At 40.6% G+C, this 17339-nt stretch overlaps 1 protein-coding gene across 8 annotated transcripts in view; it reads right to left on the bottom strand.

The window, feature by feature from the left end:
• Positions 1-739: 739 nt before the first annotated feature.
• The window catches only part of htr1fa (5-hydroxytryptamine (serotonin) receptor 1Fa), a 139896-nt gene continuing 123296 nt past the window's right edge, over positions 740-17339 (bottom strand). For 4 of the 8 annotated variants that reach the window (XM_034694326.1, XM_034694321.1, XM_034694322.1 and 1 more), the window contains 2 exons: positions 3858-3973; positions 740-3429 (listed from right to left, as the gene is read on the bottom strand). In XM_034694326.1, coding sequence (XP_034550217.1) covers positions 2232-3428 — 1197 coding nt within the window. In that variant the 5' untranslated portion in view covers position 3429; positions 3858-3973 and the 3' untranslated portion in view covers positions 740-2231. Of the gene's footprint in view, positions 3432-3857; positions 4012-17339 lie in introns of all 8 variants that reach the window. The other 4 variants (XM_034694323.1, XM_034694324.1, XM_034694328.1 and 1 more) reach the window with 2 other exon arrangements.

The following is a 17339-nucleotide window of genomic DNA, read 5'->3' as shown; positions in this document are numbered from 1 at the left end:
TTCACTCATAATGTGTGCTGCAGAGGACAAACTGTTGCACAACACTGCAAAGCCCCTGGCTCTTTTTCTGGCAGTGGTAACTCCTGGTATTCATGCATTTGAGTGAACATAGCTGGCAGGAATCATGAGTGGGAAGCCCCGCTTTCCACAACTGCTGCTTGACGCCCACTGATTGTAGGTTTTTATGCATGGGGTGCCTTAATGAATGAGGGATTTCATGAACTTCCACCTATATGGCCACTTTGATGGAGATACCAACTGACGGTAAGACTGAAGAGCCTAACAATATATATTCTAGGAAGCATATTACTGTCAGCATGAGCTTCACCACAAGAGCTGGAACTGGGAATTTAGAAGTGGTTAAAGGTGCTGGTATATAATGGGAATAACAAGGATATTTTCTTTTCCTACGTACTATTTGAAAAAAAAACTTTGTTTTGGCATTAGTCTCATACAGCAAAATTCAAGATAAAAAATTAAACCTCTTTATTAGAACCATCTGATAGTGAGTGTTAGGCAGGATTTGGATTTATTATTTGGTTTGACACACTCTTTTAAATTATAATTTATTTTATTGTAACAAATGAATACAATTTTCATAGATGTGTGGATCACACTGATGAGTGGGAACAGGCAACGTGTGATGGCTGCAGTCTTGCTGCAAGCCACAAGGTGGGGCCATTATATTAGAATGGGTAAAATATCTTCTCCACATTAAATAGCAGACATGCACTTTGGGTTTCAATAAATCATATCAACATTTATTTATGGATTCCATTAACACGGAGTTATATTCTTTGATTCTACTACCTTTCTCTCCATACTCAAAAGAGAAGGACACACTTCACCCATGCCAGTAACTTACCATACCATCAGCTCAGAGAAACATATTGCATCATGACTCATATATGGACTGTTTATTATTGATTATTAAGACAGTGAGAGACAAATAAAGCAACAGTATACAAATACTGGTCATACTGTCAGTGATGCATGTAAGTATATTACACACGATGTATTATCTCTCCGGGATACAGTACACCCTCACACTTGACTCATCCACAACATTTCCATCAACATTTCGTGTGCCCTCTTGGAGGCAGTAAAGGAATAGTCGATCTATTTGAGGTACTGAGTGGGATTAATGTAATGAGGATTTCTCCACCAGTGGTTTTCACATTCATTAACCTAATGCTGGCTATGGCATGGAAGTTAGATGGGATGTGCTGTTTAATGGCTCCACAATAGATAAATAATTAAGTACGGTAGGTAAGAAACTAAAAGGAACAAGAGAGGTTGTGCAAAAAACATCTGTGTAAGTGGCAGTGGCATAAAACCTTTACCCATAATACTTTTAACCTGCTCCACAAGTAAACCTTTACAGTGAAAGCTCAAACAAGATAAAGATTTTTTGGTCATGATTCAGAAAGTATTATAAGTGGTGTGATTTGGTCCTAGAGTTTGAAATATTATCTTCACAGTGGAGGCGTTTTTAGCTGTCAATCAAATGTTATGGAAATTATGGAAGGCAGGCAATAAATCCATAATAAAATCAATGTCGTAACCATACCCCACAAGAATCTTTAACAATCTACAAATTTATACTTTATTCTTTTTGGAATGTTAAGCATGGCTCCACGCACAAATCCACCATTTCTTTTTTTTGTTGTTGTTTAAACAAACACTGCAAAAGTCCATCCGAGATCAGAGAAAAGTCCCTCCATAACATCAGGGGCACAGGCAGTCACATCTTGGTGGGCTGTGGATTTTTTTTATACATAGTATGTATTTCAGCTAGCAGTGTGGACTAGATAGAAAGGAGGTCATTAGATGGAACAGACATAATGGTATGAGCTATTTCAAGACCCTTTAAATTGGGCTGGAAAGGTCAGTGATGGCCCATTTTCTAAAAACCAACATGTCAGTGTCCCTTCAAAAAACACATCACATCAAGAAAATTTCCGGCTGTTCTACTAATGGCAGGACTTGGATTTAACTGTGGACCTCTGCTGAGCTAACTGTGGACCTCTTCAGAGCTCAGAGCAGAGGAGGTGCCATGTAGGCTGTAAGCCTGGTGGAGTATCTAGAAATGGGCGTTGATTGTTTATGAGTTTGTTCTCTATAACCCACATTAAGTCAGACATCAGTCAGTATTCTCTGACTGTCTTTAACTTGTCCCCTCCAGATACATGGGGTTGTGAATGGGCGTGATCATTTCCTGATTGAATCCATCAGAGATAATTACTGCACCTAACAAGTCTTTGAAAAGCTTTTTTGAAGTCTTCATTGAATATGGTGTAGATGAGGGGGTTAATCAGCGAGTTGAGGTAGCCCAACCACGTCAGAAAGTCAGCCATCTCCATTGAAGTGCTGCAAGAACCGCAGGTGTTCACGATCACCTCTTTGACAAAAAACGGCAGCCAACAGATGACAAAGGCTCCGATTATCAAACCTAACGTGGATGCCGCTTTGCGCTCCCTTGAACCTGAGATCCGTGGTCCTTGGTAAAGTTGACTACGACGTGACTCACTGCGCGACTCAGGCCGACGTGTCTTGCGCTTGAAAGCCTTTACCGACGCTCGTGCCTTTTCACGTGGAGTTTCCTCAGTTGAAGGTTCAGAATAAGACTTTTCCGGTGGACTTATTGGCTCTGGACTCCGAGGCCCCCCATCAATGTCGCCATCTCCAGCAGGGAAAGACGACGGGATCATGCTTCCATTGGTCATACATGAGTGGCGGCTAGCCCGGCTGGCCTCCCTGCGCATGTATAGGGTCTGAGCTGCCTTGTAGATTTTATAGTAGAGGATGAGGATGAGCAGCAGGGGGATATAAAATGCTCCAAAGGTGGAGTATAAGGTGAAGGCCAAGTGATGATGGGTGATGATGCACTGGTCTTCCATGTCACCGTCCGAACTGTAGTGCCGCCACAGCAAAGGTGGAAGTGACACGAGGATGGACAAGAGCCAAACTACCGCCACCATGGCTCCAGCTCTAGCCCCTGTGCGCTTACGGGAGTACTCCACTGCATCAGTAATAGCTCTGTAGCGGTCAATGGCGATTGCAGCAAGATGCAGGATGGAGCATGTGCAACAGGTGATATCCACACTTAACCAAATGGTGCACATCACCTGGCCCATGATCCAGGTCTCTATCTGGATATACATGATACTGAAGGGCATGACCAGCACCGCCACCAGCAGGTCCGTCACTGCTAATGAGCAGATGAGGTAGTTGGCCGGGTGGTGCAACTTGCGGGTGACAGCGATGGCAGTGATCACCAGGCAGTTGAAGAATGTGGTCAGGATAGCCACGATAGAAAGGGTCACCGTGAGCAGGACTTTGCTGGAAGGGAGTTTAGTGGTCTCCAGTGAGTCATTACCACTGGTGTTTGTGGCAAACACCCCCTCTGTGTAATTGAGGAAATCCATTCTGCAAAGAAAATGGAAAGAGAGTTGTGAATTACTCAGAAAGGCAGCTTAGGAAAATTGGATTTTGTCTTTTCATTTCAGAAAAAGAAAAAACATTTAGACTTAACATCTTTTGTTTAATCTGGTTTTAATCGGGCATGGATTTAATCAGTTAACATAATAGTGCCAAAAGAATTCACCTGATAAAATCCAGATCATTGTTTCTTTTCAAACAGTCAAAGCTTTGATTTGCTTTCTGCACTTTTTAGTTTAAACATGTCAAAATGGATGAAAAGAATGTTGCCATTCAAAGATAACTGACTCTGAAAACGGTGTTCAAGGTCTTCAAACACTAAAAGGTTTGCAGTGCTCTCTCGTTAATTCAAAATCTTTTATTCACACTGCCCACAAAACTTTGCTAAAACTCTCTCGGTAAAAATCCAGTCCTACCTGTCTAAAATCTACGCTGTGGCATCCAGTTGGTTCAGTGTGCAGAGGATCGTCTGCTCTGATCCATCCTGCCTGCTAGCTCTCCCATCACATCACATTTGTCGCTCACTGAACACCTGGGAAGAAGAGAGGAAGGAAGAACAAGAGTGAGACGCTGTGAGTGAAGGAGAAAGAGAGAGAGGAAAAGGGAGGGACAGAAGATTGACAATGTAAAAAAGACTTACTTAAAAGCAACAAAGTGCAGCCAAGGACAGGTACACTTAGACAACAGAAGAAATCACTGCAGATAAAATGAACAGGGTTTCAAAGGGGGGATGTTTGAATGTCTGACTTTGAATTGACTTAATTAATCTGAACCAATTTCTCTAAGTCTCTGCGGCTTTTATTTTAAGCTGGTCAACAGACTATTTACCAAAGAGACATCTGCTCTGTTAATTCTGGTCATTCTAGTGACCTAGATCATTGGCTTGGTTATTAATATGACCATCTTTAAGTTTTAAATTTAACCTGACAGCCTTGATGTAGTTTAGGAGGCGTTTCAAACTCAGCAAGACTTTTTGGAATCCCTGATATGATCATATGTTATATATTTAAAGTCAATAAAAACCAGAGAGAGACATCAATACAAATATATAAATCTTATATTGGGATTTAATGTGTATTTGTCGTCTACTAATTAACTGTCAGGCACTGTGAGTGAATTAAAATGCTCAGGTATGTCTGTCATTGCAGTTCCCCTTCACACTCTCCGCATTGCTCAGTATCCTGAAGACATGAGTGAGAACTGTTGCTATAGAAACACAAGAAGTACAGTACTTTTTCTTAATGTGGTGAGAGGCAGCCAAACCCTGACTGTCAGGTTTCTACTGAGACCGTACGATTCCCAGGAGGCCGGTCAGGGGGTAGGCGGGTGGGCAAGGCTGTATGTCAGCTGACTGAGATAAGAGATTTCTGTTCACTTAACCCTAACACATGGCAAAGTGACTGCTAATAGAATTTACTAGGAATACATCCAGGGCTCCTTCTTGAGAAAAAGACGGATCCTGTGTCTTTATAGAGCAATCTGTCTCCTTAGCTGCTGGAGCACAGCTACAGCCACAGAATGTAGGAGAAATTATGATGTGTCATTTTTCATAATCACTGCAATACTGAGCATCTTATGTGGTATAAATGTAGGTGAGAGTTACATTGAGCAGTGCAGAGGCATATGATGAGTATTGTTACACTACTTTATTCAAGGTGTAGGCAACGGCCATCCCTTCACTATCTGAGTCACCTTTTGAGCTGAGTTTGAAGGTTGTACACCACGGAAGTTGACGCTTATTTTTCTACAAAGCATACTCACACAGATAAATCTTGTGTTATAGAAAAGCCATATTAAATTAACAGATCTTCACAGATGCGGACATGTTGACCTTCAAGTGTGTCTTCATATATGCAGCCTTTTCAAGAATTCTTCAGTAACACAGAGCATAAAGTATGCCATTAACAGAGTCTAAAAATATCATAAAGAGGTTAACTCCAAGGTATTGTTTTTTTTGTGTGTTAAGGTTAAACTCTTGTTTGCTTGTCCGCTTTCACAGTGCCAGACAAAGTTTTTAAAAAACATTTCTGGCCTGTAATCAAAGGTTTTAAAACCAATTTTCAAGCTCCATTCAAGCAAATTACTTCCTGACGTGAAGTTTCTCCACACTCTTTAATAACTCTCTTGTCTGGGAGGAGGCGGGTACAGTTCATTATGTTTCATTGGCTGCAGCATAATTCAAAACTACACACGTTTTTACAGCTATTCCAGAACAAATTGCTTTGCTATTTGTTTCTCTGTACCTGTGATTTGAGTCTTTAGAGACTATAAAATAGCCTTTCTCTGTATAATGACGCATTTCTACACTCCTTTCCATTCGAATGAATTTGGAAGAAAACCTAGTGCTTAATATGCAGATTACATTTTGCAGATAGATGGATGATAATTACCGCTTCACTTCTGTCGCGCTCTATGTCGCTGCACTGATGTATTCCCAGCTATGCATCTGAAAACGTCCTCTTCAGTGTTTGTGCATGTAAGTATATTTAGACAGAGTTTGAGCACTGCAGCATATGCTTTTTACTTGTGTGGAGTGTGCATCCATGCATGCATAGATGTACATGGACTGATTGACGGCATGCATTAACAGTGTCAGCCTGTCATTTTGTGCAACAAAGAAATCAACCCGCTTTTGTCTTGAAATGTTCTAAAACAAACACTTTCTGTTCAAGGCCATCTGAAGATAAGCTCCAGTGAGCTGGTGCGAAGCCGCTCTCTGCCTTTTCAGAACAAAACCCAGAGCCCTCGCATGAATTCAGCAACGGGGAAAACAGCTTCATTTACTGACTGATGGTCACATTGTTTTAAAAGTGGCACTTTTGTTTTTACAGTTTTGCTTCATATTGTTCGTCATTAATTATCCGAAAAAGGTGATAAGAGATAAGAACCAGAACTCTGCTCATCAGTAACTGGCTCCATGAGCTGCAATATAAGCAAATGTATTCAGCTTTTCAAAGAAACACAGGCTGATGATATGCCTGAAAATCTACTACTGACTGGTTCAGGTGGTGCAGAGAATAAGGGAGGTGAGCATTTCCCTCAAAATTCAGAGATGAAAAGGTAGGGGTTAATCTGTTCCATCCTCAACTAGTATCTTTTACTCATCCACTATACACCACGGGACCAGCACATGTAGTAACATACACACACACAAACAGGCACTGTCGAATGTCGACCCTCTGACATTCAACCCCACTCTCTTCCTCTCTCTCCTCTTACAAGAACAGCGAATCTGCATCTGTCATGTGGAGCACAATCTCTCAAACACAAACACTCTGGCCCGGGCAGGACTTCAAGCTGCCAAGTGTTGTTGTGAAGGAGGAGAGCTGCGAGAAAGCCGATAGTGTGACTGACAGCTCTGGAAAGATGCAAAATAGATGACTAACTGTCGCACCATGAGAGGGCACAGCAGCTCTCATTCATTTGCAGCTCTATTTGTCTGTTTATCTATTTTCATCTGCTGTATCCATCTAAATTTGCCTGTGGAGGTAAATGACAAAGTTAGACCGAGGAAATACTGCAAAGGGTTTCATCTGAAGTGATGAAATGCTGTTTTCCTTTCCTCTTGAAATTAAAGTGGAAACAAATGTCACAGGTACGTGGAAGTAAAGATGAATTGTACCGTTCTTGAACATAAAAGGTTCCTGCATTAATGCATGGTCATAATACAAAGAAAAATAGTGCCATTAGGGAACAATTTAAAGCAGGGAACTACTTGTACTATTTTTTATTTTCTTTTAAATATTCCAATGTCTGTTTTGACTAATTGCTAAAGTGTGTCTAATGCTAAGTGCCTCATATTCGCTGACCTGCATTGCACATGGGTGATATCATTCCCATCACCCTTAGTGGGCTGCACTACTGTCATGTCCACTTTGCAGCAGTCACTGTTCTCACTCCTTGACCTGTGTCCTTGTTTCAAGCTTGACTGAATCACTTCATGCGTGTCACAGCTGGGGCTTCACTGCACAATCAGACACACACCATGTCACCATCAGGTCTCTCTACCTGTTTCATGCAGATAGAAGTATTAGCTTGCAAGGTGCCCCCCCGAGGACGGGATTTGATGGAACTGGTTCAAGCTCTCACCTCATCGAAATGGGGCAGAGTGCATGCATCTTCTCTGTGTTTGCTTGTTTTGTTTGTTTCCTGTCGATAAGCTTAACTACATGTACCGCAAAGTAGGATAAAATAGGTTGACACAAAATGTATAACTTGCTGCAATCTAATCGAGGGAAACATCAGATTTGTCTGGGAAAATCATACAAGTTCCCACTCTTGTGTTTGAGTTAATTACTTTAGTGATACTTATCTGTGGCACATTCATTTGTCTTATTTTTAGTCGTTCCCCAGAGGCCTTACTTTAAGTAATATCTAGTGATGAACAATGTGGATTTAGTGTTTCAAACATTACTCATTCAGTAGTCAGCAGATGTTAGCTATTTAAACTTCAAAATTCTAAAAATTAGGGCACTGGTGGCCTAGCAGTCTAAAGGCCAAATTCCACCAGATCCGTCTCCGATCCATCACAGCACCAGATCTGATAGGTTTCTATTCTAGTCAATGTGTTAACCCCCACTGGATCCGCTGTGTGCACATGAGGCACAAAATCATGCAATTAAAGGTGAGCATTAGCAGATACATTTGACAACAACCTGATGTCTGATGTCCAGAGTAAGTAATTATATACAAACACACTGAAAATGTGAAGGACATTGGATGACAAGTCTGTTGACTGTAACATTTAAATGCATATCTCCAGTCTATTGTTATTACGTACGTTTTTGGTTTATCTTGTATGTTTCGGAAGGTCAGTATCTGCCTGACACAACAGTAGTCTGTTTACGGGCCCTGACCAGAGACTGTAAACATGATGGATATAGCTACAAGGGCACCATCCACTGGTTTCTTGATTGTGTATAAGCTTCAAGTTCAGCTATCAGTCTCTGCCATGTTGGTTTACTGGAGCTGAAGGTTATCATATTTGTAAGGGAGGGTTGTCCTACACCAAGTTATCAAAGCTAAACAGTCAAAGCTGTGGATAATTCATTAGCTGATGAAAGAGCCAGTTAACCTTTATGTTTTATGCAGAGTGAGTTTCTGTCCTGACCGCTGCTGTTTATTTATCATCTTGCAGTATGAGAGCTTGTAGTGGACCTGCCGTTGCTTGACCAAATCACCTGTGAGAGAGCCGCATGTGGACAACGCAATTTCTGCCATCCGCTGTAATCTCTCCAGGAAAAGGCCAACATTGATTCTGGCTCCTGTGAGCTTGCCGACAAATGAATAAATGTGCAATGAACAATGAATTAATTAACAAGCTGGGTATAGCGAGCACTTCGTGCAAAAACATTAACACAATAAAACTGGAAATTCACCAAGAAAAAATAAATGTATTATTCAGCCAGTGAGGGCAATACACAAAGCAGAAAGCTACAATATTTGTACAACTTTTGATGAAAAAAGTCCCACTGACAATTCACACATGGCCAAGAAATTGAGCTTAATTGGGTTGTTGTCTGTAGTGGCAGCAAGCAGCCTCCCCTGTCACTGAAAGTGTCCATGCCCCATTACGTTAAAGCTTAAAGTAGTTCAAAAGGGCGTGTCAATAAAAGAACTTCAGCCCACGCTGTTATTATGAAAAGTGGAATGAGCAATAGAAACTTAAACTATTACTTTTTTTACCAGGTTGTAAAAATTGTATTTATAGCTATTGTGTTTGCTCATCCTCACGGGCTTTCGTTTTGTTTCAACAGCTGAGTACGGTGGCTGATGAGGCAAACCAATCTGCAACAGCTGAAATGACCTTCATTCTTCATAAGGGGGAAATGTGCTTCAAATGTGCGAATGATGCAAATTCATAAACACTTGCAAAAGTCCATAACAAATGCAACAACAAAAGCATGCTGTAAAGAAGAAAAAAAGGAATGAAAAACTCATAGACAATGCAAATCCGAAAGCACACAAACACAGATAACAAATGCTAAAGAAAAGCCCTCCCAACTTCCCTCCCAGGGGATTAATAAAGCATCTCAGGTAAGTGAGGGCTCCAGGTCTCTTGTGGAGAAGTTTAACAGTTTATATCATTTTATTAGAGTGAGGAAGATGGGGCAATTAACCTTTTTTTTTATCAGACCACATATCACTGGACATAGCCAGGGAAAAGTGTCTTTGAGGCTAGGCTTCACTGAATACTGTGCAAAAACACAACTTTATAACATGTAGAAAAAAAACACACACTTTGACTGAGAAACTTTTACTAATGATCAGCTAGTTTTGCTAAAGTGACCACTTCTGAGAGGCTCAGGAGGTTGTTCATCCCAGCTGTGATAAGACTATACAACGGATCTTGCTAATGTGCACTTTATTAATACTACTGATAGTAGATTTTTAACTTATTTTATTCACTTTTGTTACTTTGTTGATGTTTTTTACTGTACTGTCTGACTTTGAGAGTGCTTGGTTGTGTATGGCACACACTGTATGATGCTGGACACCCGAATTTCCCCTGTTGGGGATGAATAAACTAACTAACTATCTATCTATCTATCTATCTGTCTGTCTATCTATCTATCTATCTATCTGTCTATCTGTCTGTCTGTCTGTCTATCTATCTATCTATCTATCTATCTATCTATCTATCTATCTATCTATCTATCTATCTATCTATCTATCTATCTATCTATCTATCTATCTATCTATCTATCTATCTATCTATCTATCTATCTATCTATCTATCCATCCATCCATCCATCCATCCATCCATCCATCCATCCATCCATCCATGTATCTATCTATGTATCTATCTATCTATCTAAAACATGAAATCCACAGCAAGCGTGAGCACCGCGTTAAGACAGCGCCACAGTTTTGCTAAGTCCAATGGCGTGTGTTCTGCTTCATTGGAAGTGTGTTTGAAGCTTATCTCAGTGGAGAACAGCCCAGAGTATATGCGGCCTCAGTAGAGACAGAACAACAGACTTACAGCAGGCTACATAGTGTTTCTGTGGTCGATTTACTAATCATTTGCATATTATTATGTGACTTTTGTGCTTCTACCATTCGTGAATATTTTATGTAACTCTAAAAGCTCATTTTTTGCTGATGTATATGTGTTTAATATGTATTAATATGTTATACTTTGTTGTGCTGTTTCCTTAAGACAAAGTTAACAGCTAAAAGTCCTGTTGTGGTCTGCATGGACCCTGGATATGTGGCTGTTTTGAAGTTGTTCATAATATATCCATTTTTAGAAAGTATTTATCTGATTCAGTTGGGAGTCAGTACATTGTGTTTTATTGTCAAATTGAGCGGAAAGCATATGCTGGCGCTGTCGAAAACAGACATGGCATGTGTCTTTAGCGGAGCAGAGCAGGGAGACCCTTCTGAGACGGCGCTTCCTGTGGAAACACAAGCCTTTCCTGTGGATATTGGTGGTAACTGTTCTGATGTTAGCCACACAGCTAGCGAGACCATTAGCTTACTCTGCCAGCTGTCAGGCTTTGAATACAGAGTTTGCGTTAGCTACGGAGCCCAATGCAATACTGCAATATTAATGTTGTTCACTCACATTTACTGCGTCACATTCTCAAATGAATATTAAATCTTGTCAAGTTTCAATAATGTATGACTTGGGGAAGACACAGTTCACATCACCAGTAAACAGTGCCACTGAGCAGTGTTACCAACATCTCAGTGAGGAAAGTAGCTATTGGCTGTCCTAAAAGTCGCTAGAAGTCACTAAATGACGTCATCACTTAATTTGCATAATCTGAATTGTAATAGACGCTGTCGGAGAGACTAATGTTGAGGGAGAGACAAAAAGAGAGTAAAAAACACCCTAAATATGTTTATAACAACACTTAGGAGCCTACAAAAAATCTAAGTAAAACATAAAACATTTTCAACAATAACATTTTCAACATATTCATTGTATACAATCTACATTAACTATATAAATGGACCAAAAAGAGACAGTAGGCGGGATCATCAAGCCGTGTCTCCGTACATGCGTGATACATTTGCATTTAAAACACCGGAAAAAGTCGCTAGATTTGTCGCTAGTCACTTTTTGACTCACAGCAGCATCCACTGCTCGTTGAGAAGAGTCAGAACGATACATGCTTTCACATCAGTCTCCAAAAGTCTCCGTTAACACACCAGAAAAAGTCGCTAGATTTGTCGCTAGTCGCTTTTTTGAAAAAGAGTTGCTAGAGGGGTCTTAATACTCGCTAAATAAAGCAACAAAGTCACTAAGTTAGCAACACTGCCACTGAGTGCCACCTTGAGGCCTGGAGCACTTCTGTTGCCATTTCACCATTTGCTAGGTTTCTTCATAAGAAATCTGCTTGGCCCTGACACTTTACTTAAGGAAATACATCCTGGCACATGAGTTCCAAGTAATTAAATGCAAAGACTTTACTAGTCTCCACTTCAGTTAAAGTGGATTGATACAATAGCTTTTAATGATTCACTTGACTTAAGCCACATACAAGCCTTACAAGTGCCTACACTCAGAATGACTAATGCTTTGGAACATGTTGACTGATTCTTTGTTGTCATTTTCATAGTGACTTGTTGCCATTGTCTATAGAGAGAGCCTCACACACATAAACAGTGCATAAATACGGCACAACAACATAACTTAGAGGCATCTGTTCCATCCACATTCACACACATACCAACACACCAGCAAATGGCGTGTTGGTATGTGGTATTCCAGCTTGGGCACTTTGACCAGATGGAGAAAAGAAAAAAAAGATTGTCTGTGCGATGGTGTGTGCCTTGCGTGTAATGGCTTTGCTGTTGGGGTCTGAGAGAGTTTGTCCCTAGCAGGCACTTAACATGCTGAGGAAACAGGTGAAACAAGCGGAAATGGGTTGAATTATGCTTTTGTAAAGCAGCACTGTAAGGTTGGGGGCAGATGGAAGAGTGTCCTAATTATTGCAAATGGCAGAGAATCCTCTAGCGTATGTACAGAAACTAGATGACTGATTTGTTCAGTGGAAGACTCATCTAACGTAGACACGTTTTTCACCTTGTAGTGCAAGTTTAGTACAAGTCAGACAGAATCTCCTGTCCACAGCAAGAACACTTCGCAGCATCCTGTAAAAATGCATGTCCATGCAACGCATAACAGCAAAGTTAAGCTTGTTGGGGGGTGGTGCCTCAATCCCTGCTACACAGGCTGAAATTAGTTTTTGCCCTGTTGTGCTGCAGAAACACTGGGAGATCTAAAGAGGCTTGTATCAGGCTGCAATGAGGAGGTAATATTTCCCCTGTCTGGGGTACAATTGCTTCCTGTCAAACAATTTTGAACAAGACACAAAGGAACGCTCAGAGTTGGCATAATTCCTACAAAGTAAGTAAGTCATAATTAATTAATGGCATTGGTTTCTTCAATAAATAATGAGTACAAGTCTCAGTCTAATTACAACAATATGATAATAGCGGAGTAACTTCCCCAGCACAGTTCATACTCTACTGGTTTCACTGGCAAGCAAAATATGCCGTAAGATGTGGTTCAGCTCATCTTTCCAAGTGTCTTATAGCCAGCATTGAATAAAACAGGTTCCTTGCCTGCATGGTAGTGTGGATCATTAGAATAGGTTAAATGTGACTGAAGCATTAAAAGAAAACAAATATTGAGTTTGAAATTAATGAGTAATCATTGTCTGCTTCTTTTGTCAACAGTTTCTTTCAGACTTTATGAAGGCATTTCAATTCAATTGATTGAATCCTAGTGCAGTCTGACTGATTGTTCGATTGATCTGTGGTCTAATTGAAAACGAGGCATCAAAGCAACTGTCTTTAAATTTGCTGATCCACTTTTTTTTTTTCATTAAAGCACCTGCAGCATTGTAACAATCCTACATTATTGTTACCAGCGATACACAGTACAGAAATTTTGGATTAAGGTGCAACAAAACAACCATAGAGCACAGTATTTTCACTACAACTGCTTACTTTATAATCCGATACACAATGTCAAACACTCATAAGTTTCTTAAGATGTGGGGACCCTTTGTGGAGTTCATCGAGAAGAAGAGAAGTCAGACTGGGAACTAACTATGACAGTACACTGTATATGCATGGCATTACAACTTGGTTGCCCCCCGAGTGATGTTGTGTTGTGATATTCTCTGATCCCTGCTCTTTTTGCCTTGCCTTGGACCCCTAGTAATCTTACAAGGACTTTCTGTGGACTCTACTTCTGGCCATTTATTTATTCGTGGACAATGCATCAATGTATGGACTGACACGGTTGCACATCGTATCTCTTTTTCTAGCAGAGTGTTTTGTTTTGTGGTGTTTATTTTTTTGTTTGTTGGTTTTTGTTTTTTGTGCGTGTATGTCTTTATATGTATGTTCTCATAAATGCATAAAAAATTATAATAAATAAAATCTTTAAAAAAATAAAAACTGCTTACTTTATACTTTGTATTCTTCCAGCAAACTATCATTTGGGAGATGGTGATATTGTGTGGAGGAAAAACTGCAATAAATGATCATATTACTGAACAATATGACAAAACCCTTGACAGACCCTTGATAAATATTTGTTCTCCCCTTTAAACTTACCCTCAGAGATGTGCAGACATCTGAAGAGCCGGGGGCTCGAGCAAAAAAAAAGGTGCACTCACCGAACCAACAAATTCTCTATTTCCACCCCAATGCTGCCACCTCCCCATTCATCGAGACAAAACTCAATCATATGTTCTCTTCTGCTTAAAGAAAGTGATATCAGGGAAGTCCAATTTTATGGCAACCAAACAGATTTCCAGTGGGTAAGAGAAGATAGTTAATTTATTTCTCTCTTATAAGGCCATTATGTTATCGATTTAAAGGGAAAGCAATTTAACTTTTGGAGATTTAACGTTGTATTAAAGACATTTCTGAGCAGCAGTGGGAAAAGTAAGTGTTAAATAAGTGATGTGATATAAAGAAATAAGGATAGGGGAATAGCTCTGGATAAATTACTTTCCTTAGACCTGATTTGAGTCACTGTCATGCCAGACAGCAGTACAGGGCTGGGTTATCCTCCTTCACGTGGGAATGTTCAGTTTAGAAGACAGTGGCAACTTCCCAAAGCTTGTTTGATTACAAACAGACCTACAGCTGAATAGCATACTCTTAACCATAGACTGTATAAAATATGGATGTAGTATCCGTGACGTCACCCAACTGTTTCTGAAGCACTGTTTTGAGGCCAATTGTCATCGGCAGCCATATTGCTGCTGTCAAGCAATTGTGACGTAAAGAGGCGAGCTTTGAGGCTCCTAGCCAACAGCTACAGTGCTCCCGCCAGTCAATCAAGCCAGCTGTGTCTCTCATTGGAAGATTCATAATCTCGATATCTTCGAAATTGCTGTGTTATGAAACCCCCCCCCCCCCCCCCCCATACAGTGTGAGCCGATCGAGAAATGAGCTGTCCAGACTACACTCGTCTTTTGTACCAGGCTGTAAACATGTTTATTTCTGCTTTAAAGATCGGCTTTTTTGAATGGGTGTATATGTGGTTTCTGGTACTTCCGGAGCCAGCCTCAAGCGGATCCTCGATGAACTGCAGTTTTCAGTTTTTAGCACCTCCGCATTGGACTGGATATTTTTTAGACCAGAGGTTGCAGCTTGCTCTTAACAAGTCTTTTTCTCTCATTACTAGCTTTCCTATCCCCTCCAATATATCAAAATGATAATAACCTATTACAAAGACCACCAGACAAGGACACCTTTCAAGTCTGAGGGAAGGGTACAAAGGGAAAACTCCTTTTGAATGTGACTTATAAGATAAGATAAGATGAGAAAAGATAAGCTACAGTTTTATTGAGTACCAGAGGGTGAATTCAGAACTTGCCAACTTCCCCCTGACTCAAACTTTTGTACTAGTCAGTGGCAGTTGTGGCTCAGGGGTAGAGCTGGTGTTCCTCTGATCAAAAGGTATGTGGTTTGATCCCAATCTCCTTCACTCTTTAATTACACACCTAGTCAGCTTGATCCACATTTTTTTTTTAACATGTGCAATTTTTTACTGATTTATTCACCGAATAGATATCATTTTGGATACATCCTCATTGCCTTTTTTGCACACTGGCTTCCTAGGAGTTGGACATTGTTGTGATTGCTCTTAAGAAATGACTGTCAATGTACCATGAGATGAAAAAAAAGTTGCTGCTATGAAATGAAAATTAACTCCATTAAAACTCTGTCAAATATAATAGAATAGTGCCATAATGGAAACACATTTCTTATAAATTACTGAAAGCACCCAGAGTTAGAGCAAAAATCTATTTACGAAAAAAACCCAGAACTAGACAGTGTGTGGCTCAGAGGGAGTACAGAAGAAATAGTGTACCATGCCTCTATGACAAAATGCAGTTTTAGACCCATACACTTCCCTAATACAGGACATGTATCCATAACTAGACAGTGTGTGGAAGGGAAATACAACAACACTGTATTTCCACTGAAGTAGGACACATTTCCAGATTCAAAAATCAGGTGGGCATTATAAAACCCATTCATTCAGTAAAGTAAATAATGTGTTATACTTTAATCAACAACCTCTATTCTTGTATGTAGATTTGAGTTTGGGTTATATGAGGACACACCTGACGGGATCAGTACCATTGACTCTTAAATTGTTTGACAATAACTGAAAGAAAAGAGCAAAATTGTTTCTTCTATTAACCCTCCTGTTATGTTCAGGATCAGGTTGACCCTTTTCAAAGTTCAAAAATAAAAAAAAAATGTTTAAAGTGTTTTTTTGGTATGAAACTTCTTCAACTTGCCTTAATTAGTGTAATCAACATAAAAAAATAAAAATGGTTCCTTTCACATATTTGCAACCCCCCTGCATGTTTATATTGCATAGATACTGTTCGTGGGTCAATTTGACCCGGCAGTCAAAGTGGAGGCTATAAGGAGTCAGAAGTGTCAAATACTAAATGTTTCTTTGCAACTGTGTGACATATTTCACCCCAATCACGTACACACACACACACACACACGCATGCACAGACACACTCACACACACACGCAAACCCTCTCCCTATCTCTTGACCTCATCTGTAAAGTGTGAGATTGCAGGTGTTGGCATGACTTTTGACGGGAACCTTCTCTGTTCCCCAAGCGGCAACCTCCGGTCTCAAACGATGAAGCCAATGGGGAAGTGTTATAACCAGCAATTCATCGAGAATCCGCTTGAGGCTGGCTGCACCGGAAACCACATACACACTAATTCCAAAAAGACGATCTTTGCAACATTAATAAACATGTTTACAGCCTGGTTCAAAAAACGGCTTGGCCCTGCGTAGCTAAACTCTCTATTGGCACACACTGTACGGGGGGTGAATTTTTTCTAACGTGACAACTCAGAAGATATTAAGATTTCAAGTTTTTGCCCAAATAAGGACATGACTGACGTGACTCCCGGTCGGGAACACATAGCTGTTGTCTAAGAGGCGCACACTACGTCACAGTCTGCCTGGTTGAGTTCCGCATTTCCAATATTGCTGCCGCAGTCGACTGGCTTCAAAACAGCTCTCAGGAACAGATGGGTGATGTCACGGATACTACGCCCATATTTTGTACAGTCTATGCTGTTCCCATGGGCAACATTGAGGTGGGGATGTGGGGACCCTGCTGAGAGTCCCCACATTGAGGGGACTCTCAGCAGGGTAGTGATGTGTCGTGATCAAAAGCTGCGGCTCTGAGAGCCGATGCTTTATAGTGTATCAGAAGAGCCGGTGATGCAGCCAATCACATGTGAGGATATAGGATACAGGTGATGGAAGGGAGGCTGTGTATCGTGGCTACATCTGTTCCTTCTGAGAGAGTCTTATCGAAGACAGGGAAATACTCACTGAGAGGAGAAATCGGATCAGCCCATCCAAGCTGAG

The sequence above is a fragment of the Notolabrus celidotus genome, chromosome 10, assembly GCF_009762535.1.
Source record: "Notolabrus celidotus isolate fNotCel1 chromosome 10, fNotCel1.pri, whole genome shotgun sequence".
Classification (NCBI taxonomy): domain Eukaryota; kingdom Metazoa; phylum Chordata; class Actinopteri; order Labriformes; family Labridae; genus Notolabrus; species Notolabrus celidotus.
The sequence above is the reverse complement of the archived record's forward strand: the minus strand, read 5'-3'. Positions and strand labels throughout refer to the sequence as shown.